Consider the following 18,074-nt stretch of genomic DNA (forward strand, 5'->3'; position numbering starts at 1 on the left):
CAGTAAGCATTTTTAAAGCTAAGATGGATTTGTTTTGAACAATAAAGGGATTAAGGGATACAGTGAGAGCACGGGTAAGTGGAACTGAGTCCATGAAAAGGTCAGTCATGACCTTATTGAATGGCAGAGCAAGCTCGAAGGGCCAGACGGCTTACTCCTGCTCCTAGTTCTTGTTCTAATATTCACACTGTGAACTTCAAGGTGCTGATTGGAATTAAGTGTCTCATTTCTACAACACAAAATGCTCTATCTTCAAGGTGCTGTTCATTAAAGGCCACTGCTTTTAATCTTAATTTTAAGTGCACATTATTTTGGTAAAAAAAAATTCTTCACAGGAACAAAGTAGAAAACACTGCTTTGTGAATGACTGTTTAATTATTGCATGTTATAATGAAGCAATCACCATGAAATGTTACAGTACATCTTTGTTTCTGTGGTTCCCATTTGGAGTCAGGCATCAGGCCTGGGATTAGCCTTTGGATGCAGCATACTGTCGCAGCATCTGTGAGATATCATTGGAGTCAGTCACCTCTTCAGGGAGGCATCCTTCCCCATCCTGGATGGTGGGATCAGCACCAGAATTCAACAACAACTCCACGATATCAGCAAACTCACAAGCAGATGCTAGAAGTAGGAAAACAACAAGTGTCAGTGAACATTTCTGTGCCATTAGCAAACTCTATACTACATGATTAAAGCAAAGGAGCCCAAATTTGTTTTCCATTGTCTTTTTTTGAAATTATCGCATCCCTTAATAAAAAGAACAAACAGAATAGAGGATCTGTGTTCAGAACTCGCACAGGTACAAACACCACAGCAGCCATGACAAAGATATCACTAAATTTGCTAACGGTTTTTCCATCTTTGGTCATCAAGTCTTTGGCTAGCATCCCCTCATGACTGAGGTTGGGCACTCACTGAGGTCATTTATAGGTATGAACATAGCACCCATGATTTCCAGCTTATAGTGCTTTACAACTAGCTGAGCTAATCATCGTTTCCAACTCCATCAGATAGTTTTTTGACTTTATGTTACATTTTAGTAAGTGTTAGAGTAGAGTTCATGTATCAAATAAACACAAGCTGGTTTTTGATCTGTTTAATTTACAACTGTAATTGGAGAAGATCCAAAACTAAAAGCAACAACAATATTCTGCTTTACTCTGCGTAGAATCTTTCGGAGTGCACAAAGAGACTAAAAATCCACTTAGGATATCGCCAGATATCAATTACTTACTTATGATTTGATCTGAACTCTCCTGAATACATTTTCATTGACGCTTTCCAATAACAGACATTTTTATGACTATCAATCATCATTTTTCTAATATGTGCAAATTTTAAGTTGTTTCAGAAAAAAAATTTGCTTGAATTACATCTCTAAACACCACAATACAGCAGTTGAATTTAATCAAAAACATCAATGTCATTTAGCTCAGGTAGTTACAGTGTTAGAAACATAACAAGCTTTACAATGGGACAGAAGAAGGGAGGGAAAAGCAGGAGGGGGGAAAATAACTTACATCTCTGGTCATATGATGAAGTTGCATTGTTAGCAAGTCTTAAAATTCAGTCATTATTTTACTTGAATGGAACACATTAATTCAGATCCACGAGGTTTCTGGGCTCAGTAACATTTTCCCATTAGTTCTTTAGATGTCATCAATATTCACTGCTACGTCTCTAATTTCTAAATGCAGGAAATTTGGATGTCTCTCCTGGGACAAAGATACATTTATCACAGTTGAAATTCTATTTAAAGAAGAATTTACTCCATTGGGAGTCACATCAAATTTCAGTTTGGTTCAATTGAAACAATCAGATTTATATGCTCTTTACCTTATTTTGATTCAATTAAATTTACTCAGGCCTGATGAAGGTAATGGTGTTCTATATCATGTTCAACATGTCCACAGAACACTTGCTGCCATAACACTCCTGAAAATTTCTTGTATTCTACACAAGTACATGGTATATTACTGACTGTAGCAACACTCTTGATTAAAATTATGCTCATTATAACTTGTTAATGCTGAATAGAATTTTTAAAAATTCTGCAATCCATAGCTTATCAAGAATATTGATACCTGTCAGTAATGAATAGACTCCAAGGTGGCAATATTATACAAAGTAATTTCTTGTTTATCTATTAATTATAACATTGTAACCCATTTCTGAATACAATGTAGGTCTTTTCTACACTCTTCAATCTATGAACAGTAGCAGTACCAGTTGAGCTCCAATAATTTACAATCTCCACTACTCTAACATCTAGACAAACCTCTGGTAACACGCCTAAGATAACATGTAGAAAATGTTATCAATTATTTTAGCAACTGAAATGATCCTATGTGACAAGAGGATCTCTCTCATCTACAAAAATCATAAGATCATTAACTGAAATGCCAATGCTGAAAGAGTTAAAAATCACACAACACCAGGTTATAGTCCAACAGGTTTATTTGATGTGCTGCTCCTTCATCAGGCAACTAGTCACCTGAACGTTCCCAAAGTTTGTGCTTCCAAATAAACCTGTTGGACTATAACCTGGTGCTGTGTGATTTTTAACTTTGTCCACCCCAGTCCAACACCAATACCTTCACATCAAAGCTGAAAGAAGAAGCTATGATTTTTCATGTTGGGGTTAAACTATGGTAATGAGCGTCTCAGAAGGCATCATGTTTGGCATAGCCCACGGGTGGTTTTCTGGGACGAATATCCACTCTACAGCTCAGTTTGCTGTCAAGCCAAAACTGCATTATGGTATGTGAAATGGTGAATCATGTGACAATGATGGCTGGAGGCTCCTCTGAAACTGAAAATTCCCGTCGTTGATATTTAAACCAGAAGTTTCAGAACACACAGTGGTTATTTCTCCAACCCATTCTCCTCCACTATCCCTTCTCCACCCTTGAGATAGCTTTTCAACTTTATAAGGTGGGTTCGAGCTTTGAATGCTTCAGGCTGTCTGGAAGAAAGATGGTCTTCTTCCTTTCTGAAGGATGAAAGAAACCCTGCCATCACAATCAGGTGGCTTTGCTGAAGTCTCACAGGAGGTCAGTTACTAAACAAGCAGTGGGACCAAGTGCAGGAAGTGGATGAACAAAGTCCTGCACTCCACATGGGTAAGGTGTCATCATCTTCTCAATGCAAGCTCACATTCAGGACTATTACTCAGTTCTACTCTGCCACAGCACAGCCATATCTGAAATGCATAACAACCACATCAACACATGCATAATGAGCACTGCAGGGTCCACACTCATGATACACTATCAGTCTTCAAACTCGTCCCAGTCACTTACTGGGGAAGGGTCACCAGTTGGCAGGGCTCCGAATGCTCATTCAGCGCTTATTTCCATCTCATTCAACCCCCCCTCTTCCTCTCACTGTGGTACAAAATGGTGCATAAGAGAAGGGAGAGGACCCAGACCAACAGTGACCTTCCTGCTCGCAGCATCCTCACACTCCTTGAGGAATGTGCAATCCAGCTAATAGGTGAGGGACAAGACTGGTCCTGTGCTGATGGGAGGATTGGGATGGCAGAGGCCAGTGGGCAACATTTTTTGTCTGCTCACATTCCTCTACACAGGGGACTGTAAATCTTCACCAGCTACTTCTCTCTTACAGGTACAAAATGAACGAGGAAAGAGGACGGCCAGCACAAGTACTTCTGAGGATGAAGCCTCGGACATCTCAAGGAACCATCACCACCTCGGTGAGTCCTTATAGGAGATTCAGGAAAACAGTCTGGCGAGCACATCATTGACATACGGTCATAGCCAGTACAGTAAGAAACACCCAATATTTCTGACACTTTGCAGACTGCCAGAAACTGTTTGCTATGTTGAATCATAAGTGATATACTCAACCCGCAGAGAGGGGAGGGGAACATCAGACAGAGAAGTAGAAGACCTTCACTAGACTGGAAGGAAAGATAGATGAGTCCAGACATCTTCTGTCCACTGTAGTGGCTCTATCATGCAAGGGCTTGGCTGATCCCACTGAAACACTTGGACACCTCAGAGACCCAAGTCCAGCAGAACACTCATTCATTGCCACTTATGAGTTTGGGCCTACACGCTATTGCTGTAGCCATGAGTGCTCAGCACTACTGGCAAGGTATGTGGGTGTGAAGCATCTCAACCTCAGTCCAGGTGCCCCTTCCTAGGGAGACAGAGAGATACAAGCAGATACCCAAAGGGATCAGCAGCAACAGACAGGCACTCCAGGGTTTAAATTCAGCTACTCCAGAGCTGCCCAGCCACTCCTCCTCCTCTCTGCCAGTGACCCTATTGCCTGTTCCCCAGAGCCACGGGCTTTCAGGATGAAGGGAACCCACCAAGGTTTTCCCAGGGTTAGTAGGCTCCCTCCACCCCAGCTGTGGATGTCAGGCCTGTGCCTGGATGCAGTGGTAGGCAAAGGAAGAAAGAATTGTTTTGAGGGCATCATGATGGTGTTTGTTTATTTGATATATGCCAATATAACACTGGTAAATATATACATGGTCATTCACTGTTCTAGTATTTAAAGTAGCCTCATCGCCCTACTTGACAACTGATACAGATGCTTAAAATGAAAGTAGTGCAGCATCCTCCTATTACAAGAAGTTGCTTCCCTGTTCTTAGGGGAATAGTACAGAAGTGTTAACATTTGTGACCATCTCACTGAGAATGTGAAGAATTGGACAAATACAAGCCAGGGATGTGTTTTTTATCATCCTATCGACCATGACTACAGTTAAAGAAATCATACATTTATTTTCTCTTCACCACACCTTAAATTCTTTCACGAGGTTAAAAAAAGCTGTTCAGATGGATTGTCTTCATCAGTGACAGTGACACCGACAAAGGATTATAATCACCTTTTGAACTCTCTATTATAATAGATTTTGAGACAATTCCTCAGTATTGTACAATATTTTAATTTCATTTAGAGGTATGGGGGAGGGTTAATTTGCAATTTTTGTGTTGGGAAAGATTGCTAGGCCAGACACCAGTTTGTCAGTGCACTCCATCATCCAAGGTACCTAATAATGACCAATCATTTTGATATCAATCAATGTAAAATTATGCAGAAATAACTTGCAGCTGATTATTACCATGCAAGTTGAGCTCAAATATATATTATGACCCACACATCAGGAACTGTATTATTTTTTTTAACATGCACACGAACCACAATCAACTTGTTCTTTAAATGCTCTACAATGCCTCAATAAATGAGCCCAATCTAGATTACTGGTTTAAAAACCTAGGAATTAAACCTGTGATTTTCTTTTTCAATTTCAACTCAATTGGTTTCACCACAGACTTAGTGAGGTTGCAGAGCAAATCCATGTGATGTCATCCAATGCAAAAAGAAATTATGGGGAAGGCCTCAATTTACTTTTTCAAAAGGCTACACTAGGATGTGCCCTTCCTTAAGAAGCACTTCCCATAAAACGTAACTTGGCTTTACTTCCACAATAAATAGTCATGTAATTTTTTTTGCCCATCATTGAGCAATCACATAATTACCCTACCGAACTGGCATGGGTCCCCTCGTACGATCCTATTCTTCATATAGTGGAAACCGATTTACCAACGAATGGCCATCTCCAATAACAGATTATCTAACCACACCTCTTGATGTTATTCAATGGTGTTACCGTCACTATCAATCTCCTGAGGGTTACCATTGACCAGAAAATCAACTGGAATTGCCATATAAACACCGTCACTACAATTCAGGTCAGACATCAAACAAAGTTGGTTTGTTTTCACTTGAACAAAGGACAAGGGGCGACCTGGTAGAAATTTACAAAATTATGAGAAGCATGGATAGAATGGACAGTCTGAATCTTTTGCCCAGGGTGAAAATGTCAATTGGTTTAAAGTATAAGGGAGTAATTTTAAAAGACATGTAAGAGGCACGTTTTTAATACAGGTAAATGTGTGGAATGCACTGACAGAGGAGCTGGTGGAGGCAGATACAATAGCAATGTTTAAAAAGGAATTTTGCCAGATATATGAAGAGTCGGAAACATAAATCTTAGATACATGGGAACACCGCCATCTGTACATTCCCCTCCAAGCAATGCACCATCCTGAATTGGAAATATACTGCCTTTCCTTCGCTGTCGCTGGATCAAAATCCTGGAATTCCCTCCCTAAAGGATATTGGGGATCTACCTACAGCAGGTGGACTGCGGCAATTCAAGAAGGCAGCTCATCAACACCTTCTCAAAGCCAACGAGGGACAGACAACAAATACTGGCCAGCCAGTGACACCCATGCCCCATGAGTGGATAAAACAAACTAATCACTCTGTGCAACTTATGCTACAACGCAGATCTGTTGATGTAAAAACTAAACCAGAACAGAGTCAGTACAACAACAGATTGCACTTTTGTGAAGCATACATAGATCATAATTTATATGTTTCAGAATATAACTGGAGTTGAGGAATATAAATTTTATGTTCGAGGTTAAAATGTTACCCTCAGAGAAACAGGAACATTTGACTGAAAAACTGGTAAAAGGAACCTTGAAGTAAATGCAATTCAAACAAACTTGGGGTTTATTATACAGAAAAGGTTATGGTTATGCTCACTTAAAAAAGATCAGAGCTGGAGAAGAAAGATATTGTACAGTAGATAGATTTTCTTACCAAGAATTGGAGGCATAATGTTTGTAGTTTTCATGTAAAGGATAAGTTATTCATGAGACTTCGTACAATAAAGGAAAGCTTCGGAATTGAATAGTTCATTTATATTTTTTACCTGGAAACAGGCAGGTGTGACACATTCCCATGGAGATGAATGGAACTCAGTGAGATCCTTTGTTTTAAGTTATCACTTTGAATGCTGTTGGGGCATAGCCAACAAACAAAAAGAGGCTAACGCTTGGAAAAGTAGCTAAGAGACTGGGCTAGCTTCAGATCTTATTAGTTTGTAGTTCCTTGGAAGTCAAAGGATAAAGCTAGACCTACACCTGTAGTAGTGTAGATAGTAGATCTTTCGTCCATGGCCTCTTTAAAGTTGGAAAGAGGAAACAATGACTGGAAGCTAAAGGAAGAAATTTATAATAATCCTGTCAATAAAAGACAGTTAATTTGTAGTGGTTGGAGTTCTGAAAGTATCAGCTTAGTTGCAGTTTTAAACCCTACAGTGGGCTATTGATAACAAAGGATATGTTTTAATGTTTGAATCCATGGAGCATGAATTGCCTGTGTGGCAGCAGGGGAATGTCGAGTCAAGAAGTTGGGGAAGAAACTGGAGGGTCACTTTACAAAAAACAAACTAACCGAATGATCTGAATGAAATTTTGCCTCCTGGCAAATAGCTGCATTCCTATGTTGCTCCCAGGAAAAGTGAATGAACTTAAAGATTTTGTAAGTTTATAGAGCTTACTTTGCTCAGTTCTTTTTGACAGTTTATTTTTGTTTAAAAACATGAGATCTGGTGCAGTAGCTCTCTCTGTACATTTTCAGGTGTTCATTTCTTCATTAAAGGTTAATTGTCCTTAACTGGATGGTAACACTTAACTACAGGATATTTAACTTATCCTCTTAGTAACATTAAACCTGAATCAGAGTCTGAACATAAAATGCTGAGTACAAGATGCTGCACATGAAGACTCTTCTAACTCAACATTGCTGAGCATTTGAAGAGATGTGCAGCACAGCCTCTCCTTGGAAACTCTACTGGAATGGAGTAGAGTTGGGGGAAGGGAGGCCATTTTCCTTTTTATATTACGAGTTACTATTTTCTGTCTCGAGAGGTTTAGTCTTGAGTGAAACAAAGAGTAAATGGATGGATGAGTGAATGAGGTAAGTTCACTCGGTGAGTGGGGATAGTTGGGCCGAGGTGTATTTGGCTCTGATTGGCGATGGAGTTAGTTAGGTTTGGATGGAAGGTGGGGTGGCTAGGTCAGAGTATGGTCAGGTCAAGTCAAACGATTGGTAGTTGGATTGAGTCAATGAAGGTCAGGGGTGGTCAGGGGTTGAACAGGTCAGCTCTCCAGATTAGTCAGCTGGATATGCAGGGTAGTTGAGTCAAATCAGGTGGCTTAATGGGGTTGTTGGTGGTGGTAAACTATAACCTGGTTGGAAAAGCACAGCATGTCAGGCAGCATCCGAGGAGCAGGAGAATTGATTCAGACTCTGATTCAGGTTTAATGTTACTAAGAATATAAGAATATCAGGTTGAAGGAGCGGCACTCTGAAAGTTAGTGCTTCCAAACAAACCTGTTGGATTATAACCTGGTGTTGTGTGATTTTTGACTTTGCCCACCCCAGTCCAACACTGGCACCTCCAAGTCATGTCTACTGACAATGTACTGCAGAAATGAGGAAACACTGTGGGAGGCATGTATTCCATTTATTCAGTTGGAGATTAAAATAACATATTCATAAAATCAAAAATCTACTATCTCACAGCAACACTTTTAAATAACTGAAGCAAGCTAACTTTCATTATTGTTTGGGAAGATGCTAAGCATTCTAAATATCTGCTACCAAACGAATAGTCACTGTGTTTCACTGTTATTTATCATATCTGAACAACTTTCAGAAACTTCTGAATTGATTAGGCAGCAGATAAATGCAAATCTTTTTGCTCAGAACACTCACAAAGCCTGTTTTTCTGCACATCACCGTCTTGTATCTTATTCCTGGCTTGAATTGCCGTCTTGTACCTTATTCCTGGCTACCTAGCACTATGAAGTATTTTTATTTTTGGAAACATTACTATCCCAGGAAGGTGAAATTATTAGTAAAGCTCATTGATTTTGCATTACTGTGACACTTCAGCAAATGGCAGCTTCAGCATCATTGCAATTCATATTCCATGTGCAGAAAAACCTTCAGTACATGCCTGATAGACTGGAACAGCTATTCTGACAAGGAGGAAATAGCAGATGTTCCTCACGCTCATATGCAAGGCTATGTGATCTGTACTCAGTCATAAGGCAATACAAAATGCAGCTTTCCACTTACTATGATCATATAAAAAAAATGCAATGGCAATATAACACCTTAGGCTGATCGCACATATGACTTGCCCCCAAATCTCCCTCCAACAATTTCCAGAAGGTGAAGACAAACCTCCCTTTATTATACTTATTCCAATTAAGATAGAAAGTACAGTCTTGATTAACTGAGAACCCCATCAATTTTGAGAGGAACAACTGCTTAAAGCTTGTGAAAAATAATGGTCTGATTTTGCCTTAAACTAACAGTGAAGACAACAGCACTGTGATTTGTATAAACTTGCATAAGCTGCAAAGTACAGCTAATCACAACATCTGAAAACTGCTGTCAAAGAGCTCCTCCAAACGCTTTCTGAAAAAAGGCATTTTGGTGTCTGGCTGACCATTTAAATTGAATAGTGAAAATTGCTGCATTTATTCTAAAGGTACAGACTAACTTGGAAGAAAAAGTTAGGATTTGTCCATTTCAGTTCAAGTATCCTTTTAAGAGTGTGGTAAGTTATAATTATGAACAAAATATTTTAAATTAAACTTTTACAATTGTGGCATTCCATTTCTTCAGATTTTAATTATTGTTGGAGATTGCAAAAAATGTTTTTTTCTTTTTCATTTCTATTTTATCTGTCTCAATCCCCCAAATGTTATTTCTCTCTCTTATTGCTGTGCTTTATTTCTCTGTTATAACAATAATACAATCTTCCAACTTGCATTTCTTGGTTCAGACTGTGCTGTTTATTAACAATTTGCCAATCTGATCGGTTAAGGAAATGCACTTGCATTCCCAGGTTCCCTGTGCATTTCGACACTGTGCTTTCTGGATGGTTGGCTGGGTGCAAGTTGTTGTAGAAAAAGTCTACAAAACGTATATAAGCAACTAAAAATCTAGGGAATGCTTCTATAAGTCAACACAAATTCTGGCCTGTACAAAGATCAGATTCTTGCGTTCATTTCAAGTTCTTCACACTGCTCAGTATTTTGAATAAAAGATGATATCTCATGATAAAAATCAGTCCTCTTTCAACCTAGGAAATGTTACATAATCTGCACTTTTGAAGAATCAGCAAAATATAATAGAAATATTTGAAACAAACATTCTGCCAATATGTTTGCCCAAATAGATTGTAGTGATCCTTCAGTTCCAGTTATGTCAGGGTGAAAATTACATTGCTGCGGGTACATTTATCTTTCATATATGGGATTAAATCACCCCTTTTCAGTTAATAATGCTACATAGTCAGGTGTGTATTATGTGGAGAACAATGTATGGTTGTGTGCAGAAGTGATATTGACATCAGTAGAACATAGGTGCTATGGGTAACCTCTGCACCACATGAGTCAAGCAGAGGAAAGCTATCCTGCACTTTGCAAATGCATATGTGACCAACAGGATCAATGGATATCTTCCCTCCCATACAAATGTATAGTATGACTGGTTACGGTCAAATGTACAGTTTGGTCACCTAGAATTATAAAAATGCAGGGCAGCAACAGACATGGAACTGTAACCAGTATTAGGCACTGCCTCTAAAACACATCACTGACAGGTCCTGCTTTGTAGTGGAAATCTAGTTTGCTCGGCTAGTTCTGTAGTCACAGTTAACCACAGAAGATAGGCTTGCAGAAAACTGTCTCCCCTTCAGGAACCTCAGCTTAATTTTTATGATAATCAGGCAGATTTTAGTGATTCTTTCTGATGCCAGCTCACAAAACTACTAAATTAATTGAATTTGAACTTGTGACCTCTGGCATGGTTAGCCCAGTGTCATAGTCACTACCTTTCCATAGCAACAATTGGCTTATTCTGCCGTGGCACTATCCCATGTCACTTGTGCTGCCGTGCCAATCGCCCATATGTATAGAAATATAATGTGTGCATTTTGAAAAGCATGCCTACTACAAATATGCATATTTAGGAAGGATACAAAAATAATTCAGCACCAGAAGGGTTAAATAATATTGTAAAAGCTGGTGTCATGCAAAATGAAATATAGACTTTATCATTGCAAGCTGCATATAAAAATGGAAAAATGCAAGCCCGGTTATATTAGAAATCTGGATGCAGGAAATGCTCATGTAATGTTCGTGTAAAACTCAGGAGGTTAAACAGCTAAATTTATGGTGCTCCGGGACCCCTATTTGTCAAGTGACAGAACTTTGGCCTTGCAGAGAGAGAAGGGAAAATGAATGCTCATCTCTTACTAAACTTCATCAACTTGCATTATTCCAGTCATTCAGCTCCCCATGCTGATTCCTGTCCCTTGCTGTCGAGGTCTTTTCTAATGGGACTGAGGCAGCATAAAGCGGCAGATGGTGCCTCTGAAGCAAAGGGCTCCAAAGACACAGAACCCGCCTCGTCCCCCTCATGTGACCCCTCCCAACCCCCAATCTTCCTTCAAGAAGAGTCTGATTTCCTCAGGGACTGCTTGTGGGCAATAAACCCACCCCAGGAGGGCTCTTGTCTACACAATAGAATACTGCTGGTTTGAACACACACATACACACACAACATACACTATGTCTGCTGGTTCAGGGTCATCATCTCTGCAACAAAAATCTGACACACAGATTAGAGAACTGGCCCATTAAAATAATTTGGCACAAAATCATTTTAGTGATTTAGTAGATAATGTAAAGAAGCCGATTTATTAATTTGCTCGATTTATCACGCAAGGTCTGGAGATTACTGTGAAAATGTGCAGACTGGGTTGCAGTTCGGGGAAAAATAATACCACAGTAGCAAAGCATAAAGTTTATTGCGAAGGTACACTGAAACCCATGTGTTAGCACACAATGCATGCTACTGTATCAGAGGTCATTTTCCTTGAATTAAAAATGCTGCAGACTTGCTCTGAACCCAGAGACTGCCATATCCTGGAACTCTTAAGAAAATCACCTTATTGCATATATTAATAAGTACTCTTACAAAATAAAGCTTATTTAATATTGACGTATACTGTCAATACAATGCATGCCATGCAGATGATGCAACTGTCATCTGTTAACTGATTCAGTAAACAGTATCAGCTAATAAAACATTAGCTCAATGGAAGCCTAAATCGCTGAATTTCAGTTGTGGCTACACATCTCAATAAAACAGTACACCCAGAACTGGAAAGAGTTAAAAAATGAGGACCGGTTGTACAAAATGGACTAATAGTCCCTTGGGTAGAGAACATTATAGGGTGATTTAATTGAGGTGTTTAAGATGATTAAACAAATTGATTGGATTGATGAGGAGAAACCCTTTGCTTTGATGGGGAATCATGAACAAGTGGACATCACATTAAGATTAGAGATAGGCCATACAAAGGTGATGCAAGACACTTTCTTACACAAAGTGTTCAGTAAATCTGGAGCTCCCTTCCCCAGAATACTGCTGATGCTGGAACTCAACTTTCAAACTCAAATTTCAAAACAGAGACAGACATATGCTTTGCTAGGTAAGGATTTTTGCTTTGCTAGGTAGAGATGCAAAGTTTGGGTAGCCACTGTGAAACTGAATCTACTCAAAGGTTCAGTTCGGTTCCTTTTATGAGTACATTGTGGAAAATGTTGAAGAAGAAATTTCACTGTTGTTTATGACGGTATATTGAGTCGTGAATATTGCTGCATAATGCACATTTTTAAAGTTTTCACAGAGAACTTTAAGTAAAGCTTATATAGAGTTGCTAGTCGAATGCATTCTGGGAACAAATCATGAAGTGGATGCTACTGATTGCACAATTATATGAATTACTCAGTACAATAACACTCAGTACAATAACATCATAATCTCACCAATTATGGACACCAGGAAAATGACCAAGAATACTACATATTGTCTAATGTGTTCCAGTGGTCAACGTGAGCTAGAATTGAATACTGACATTCCGATTCTTAAATAAGAATGGTGTGGTAGTGTTGCAACTTTAATATGCAGCCTGCTCTATTTACACATTCACCATCAAAACCTTCAGCTTGAAACCTCAGTTCAGAATTGGGTTGTAAATTTGGAAATATTCCTCAGGTTGGAATTTTCAGATCTATTGGCATTTTTATCCTTAGAATAATAATGGCAGTGGTCAAAACATCTCATTCAACACCACTGGAGGGATATGGGCCGGGTGCTGGCAGGTGGGACTAGATTGGGTTGGGATATCTGGTCGGCATGGACGGGTTGGACTGAAGGGTCTGTTTCTGTGCTGTACATTTCTATGACTCTATGATTCAGGGGAAGCCCCAGTGTAAACACTGGGGGAAAATCGCACATTGTTCAGGCGGTTCTGTCCCAAATTCAAGATCATTATTCTTGGCTGACAGCTCAAGAAGTGTCAAAGACAGCAGTTGAATCTGTAAGGTTTGGAGGCTAAACCTATAATGTGATACCCCTATTGTTTCATACTGTGAAGATCACAGTTTTCTTTGTAGCTCTGATGCACAACAGAGGCATGATGTAACATTCTGTACTATCAAGCAAGCTCTAGATGGCAAAAAGGACCTAAAGGACCTAAGACTCCAGACTATTGAGTTTACCAATATGCTTTGTCATTTGGTATACTGAATTATTACCTCAAACTGTTTTCACAAAGACAGCAATTTCTTATATTAGATTACTTAGATTACTTACAGTGTGGAAACAGGCCCTTCGGCCCAACAAGTCCACACCACCCCGCCGAAGCGCAACCCACCCATACCCCTACATCTACCCCTTACCTAACACTACGGGCAATTTAGCATGGCCAATTCACCTGACCTGCACATCTTTGGACTGTGGGAAGAAACCGGAGCACCCGGAGGAAACCCACGCAGACACGGGGAGAATGTGCAAACTCCACACAGTCAGTCGCCTGAGGCGGGAATTGAACCCAGGTCTCTGGCGCTGTGAGACAGCAGTGCTAACCACTGTGCCACCGTGCCGCCCAATCTGGGGGCTGATCTATTTCACCTTCATTGAATCACTACAGTGTGGAAAGAGGCCATTTGGCCTACCGAGTATGCATCAATCCTCCAAAAAGCATCCCATGCAAACCCAGCTCCGCAACACTCCATCTTCCCATGGTTTCTCCATTTAGCCCACACATCCTTAGACACTAGGGGTGAATTTAGCAGGGCTAATCCATCTAACCTGTACATCTTTGGACTGAGAGAGGAAACCGGAGCACCCATAGGAAACACTTGCAGACACAGGGAGAATGTGAAAACTCCACACAGTTACCGAAGGCTGGAATCAAGCGGAGTTGCCTTGCGCTGGCAGTGCTAAGCACTTAGCCACCATGCCGTCTTTGTACTGCATATCTTTAAGTGTCCTCTCTAGATATAACCAAAGTTGGAGAGACAAAATCCATCATTGTATTGGCAAGTTTTGTTCAAGTGTACACAATACAAAAATTGCACATATCCACCCTTTCCCCTTATATCCATCTGAGCATTAAGATTGTGCATTTAAAGAAACATCTTCAGCTGAATTACAACCCTGAATTACAATTTATTTGGCGAGCTGTAGAATTGATCAAGTATAATACATGGTAAACAACATGTGCTGTGAGCTACCAAAGGAATTAATTCTACAAGTCCAGAGTTGAAGGACAGGTCTGTATTTTTCCAAGAACATTATTGCTGCTCAAGGCACAACACCAATTGTTCAGAGGAATTTCAATTTAGAAAGGAGGCAGGAGCAGCATGTAACACATGAATAAAGCTGCTATTCACCTTTACCTTATTTCAGACTTGAAGTCAGCAGCCACACACCCACCCAACAGTGTCTCTCACCTCCCCACCAGATACAACAGATAATGGCTACATTTCCTGCTAATGTGACAAGAGTTCACTTGTAATCACTGTTTTTAAGCAAAATCTATAAGTGCAATTCACTTTGTTCCATTCCTCCAACTTTCTGTCATAACTATTCAAGTATTTTCACTTCAGGTAATGCTGTAATTCCCCTTTCAAGGCCATGGTTGATTCGGCCTTCAGTATTCACAGGTTGCGCATTCAAGATTTTAACGACTTGGCAAAAATGTTTATTTTTTCCTATCTCTGCTGTCACCCTTGCGATGTACCTTAAATGATTGTCATCTGTCTCTCAATCCTTCCATCAATTGGAACAGTTTCTCCCCACACCTACTGCTCATAACCCTTATGATTTTAAGGTTGTCAGTACTAACAACAAATGCACAAACATTTTAAGAATGCATAAAGATTGAATCTTTATTTTTCTGTATTTTTGATTGTGGACGAGAATATGAAAACACTTGTTTTCAAACCAAGGACTGCTACATATTTTGAAAGGAAGTAATCTGACTGAAGTAACCAAACTCATTGTACAAAGTTAAAAATCACACAACACCAGGTTATAGTCCAACAGGTTTAGTTGGAAGCACACTAGCTTTCAGAGCGGCACTCCTTCATCAGGTGGTAGTGGAGGCCTCAATCCTAACACACAGAATTTAGAGCAAAAAATTTACAGTGTGATGTAACTGAAATTATACATTGAAAAACTGATTGTCTGTTAAGCCTTTCATCTGTTAGAATACAGTGATAGTTTCACTTCTTTCATGTGTAAATCACAAAACCTTTTTTTAACAAAAGTTGCATTCTCGGGTTAGCTGTTAACAATGGAAATAGCCAGACAATATGTTGAAGGTGTTGGCCCCCTGTGTTCTCTGTCTATGCCATGATGTTTAGATTGATTCTAATCTAAAAAGTGAGATAACAGAGTTTTACATAAATTCATGGAGTTTTTGAGCTCAGAGTTCCACATGAATGCATTCATGTAGAATTAGATTAGATTGTAGATTAGAATCATGTAGATTAAAATCTACATTCTACATGTACATTGTTTGTCCAATGTAGTATTTTTTATAGTTCTTGCATGGTATTTTGAAAATTACCTTAGTTTTGCTGGTAGTACCTAATGGGTCCTTTAGGTTAATTAGTCGCTGTTTAAGTGTTTTGGTAGGTTTGTGGGCTACCATGATGCCAAGGGGCCTGAGTAGACTGGAAGTCATTTCTGATATGTCTTTGATGTCAGGTAATATGGCTATAGTTTTTGGTTGCGTTCTGTCTGCTCGTTTGGGTTTGTTTCTGAGGAATCAGCAGATTGTGTTTATTGAGTATCCGTTTTTCTTGAAAACATTGTAGAGATTTTTGTTTCTGCTGTTTGTAGTTCTTGGGTGCTGCAGTGTGATGTAGCTCGTTGAAATAATGTCCTGATGCAGCTCCGTTTGTGGGTGTTGGGATGATTGCTTCTGAAGTTAAGCATTTGGTCTGTGTTTGTTGTTTTTCTGTAAATGCTTGTTTGAAACTCTGTTAACTCTACGTTCAACTGTCATGTTTACAAATGGTTCATAATAGTTTACCTGTGGTGAGAGTCTATTTAATTGTAATAAATAGCTATTCTTGTTAACTAGAGAAACCTGGTCTGTGTTTTCTGTCAAGCTAGGTCTGAAAGTCAGTTAAGTTGCAGAATCCTGCATAAGTCTGTAACTTTTGTGATGACTCAGGGAACTGAAGAGCCTTTTCAGTGTGTTACACCAGTGAGAGTTAGCAATTTCCTGCACATTGGACTTTTAGCAGGGATTGATGGCAAATTCTTAGAGATCACTGTTTAGAATCAATATTTACCAAGCATAATTGTAGAATCTATACAGTAAATAACAGATCACTCATTTAAGGATTTCATTTGATATCTCATACTTAGAGTCATAGAGATGTACAGCATGGGAACAGACCCTTCGGTCCAATCCGTCCATGCTGACCAGATATCCCAACCCAATCTAGTCCCACCTGCCAGCACCCGGTCCATATCCCTCCAAACCCTTCCTATTCATACACCCATCTAAATGCCTCTTAAATGTTGCAATTGTACCAGCCTCCACCACTTCCTCTGGCAGCTTATTCCATACACATACCATCAACTGTGTGAATAAGTTGCCCCTTAGTTCCTTTTTATATCTTTCCCCTCTCACCCTAAATCTATGCCCTCTAGTTCTGGACTCCCCGATCCCAAGGAAAAGACTTTGTCTATTTACCCTATTCATGCCCCTCAATTTTGTAAACCTCTATATGGTCACCCCTCAGCCTCCGACGCTCCAGGGAAAACAACCCCAGCCTGTTCAACGTCTCCCTGTAGCTCAAATCCTCCAACCGTGGCAACATGCTTATAAATCTTTTCTGAACCCTTTCAAGTTTCACAACATCTTTCTGACAGGAAGGAGACCAGAATTGCACGCAATATTCCAACAGTGGCCTAACCAATGTCCTGTACAGCTGCAACATGACCTCCCAACTCCTGTACTCAATGCTCTGACCAATAAAGGAAAGCATACCAAACGCCTTCTTCACTATCCTATCTACCTGCGACTCCACTTTCAGGGAGCTGTGAACCTGCACTCCAAGGTCTCTTTGTTCAGTAACACTCCCTAGGACCTTACCATTAAGTGTATAAGTCCTGTTAAGATTTGCTTTCCCAAAATGCAGCACCTCGCATTTATCTGAATTAAACTCCATCTGCCACCTCTCAGCCCATTGGCCCATCTGGTCAAGATCCTGTTGCAATCTGAGGTAACCCTCTTCGCTGTCCATTACATTTCCAATTGTGGTGTCATCTACAAACTTACTAACTGTACCTCTTATGCTTGCAGCCAAATCATTTATGTAAATGACAAAAAGTAGAGGGCCTAGCACCGATCTTTGTGGCACTCCACTGGTCACAGGCCTCTAGTCTGAAAAACAACCTTCCACCACCACCCTCTGTCCCTCTACCTTTGAGCCAGTTCTGTATCCAAATGGCTAGTTCTCCCTGTTATTCCGTGAGATCTAACCTGGCTAATCAGTCTCCCATGGGGAATCATATCAAATGCCTTACTGAAGTCCATATCGATCACATCTACTGCTCGGCCCTCATCAATCCTCTTTGTTACTTCTTCAAAAAACTCAATCGAGTTTGTGAGACATTATTTCCCACAGACAAAGCCATGTTGACTGTCCCTAATCAGTCCGTGTCTTTCCAAATACATGTACATCCTGTCTCTCAGGATTTCCTCCAACAACTTGCCCACTACTGACATCAGGCTCACTGGTCTGTAGTTCCCTGGCTTGTCCTTACCACCCTTCTTAAACAGT

At 39.9% G+C, this 18,074-nt stretch overlaps 1 protein-coding gene across 5 annotated transcripts in view; it reads right to left on the minus strand.

The window, feature by feature from the left end:
- Positions 1-356: 356 nt before the first annotated feature.
- Positions 357-18,074, minus strand: part of acbd6 (acyl-CoA binding domain containing 6) — a 183,064-nt gene continuing 165,346 nt past the window's right edge. For 4 of the 5 annotated variants that reach the window (XM_072573528.1, XM_072573521.1, XM_072573525.1 and 1 more), the window contains one exon: positions 357-624. In XM_072573528.1, the coding sequence (XP_072429629.1) occupies positions 583-624 (42 nt within the window). In that variant the 3' untranslated portion in view covers positions 357-582. The remainder of the gene's footprint in view (positions 625-18,074) is intronic. The other variant, XM_072573524.1, reaches the window with a different exon arrangement.

Source organism: Chiloscyllium punctatum, chromosome 7, assembly GCF_047496795.1.
Source record: "Chiloscyllium punctatum isolate Juve2018m chromosome 7, sChiPun1.3, whole genome shotgun sequence".
NCBI lineage: Eukaryota > Metazoa > Chordata > Chondrichthyes > Orectolobiformes > Hemiscylliidae > Chiloscyllium > Chiloscyllium punctatum.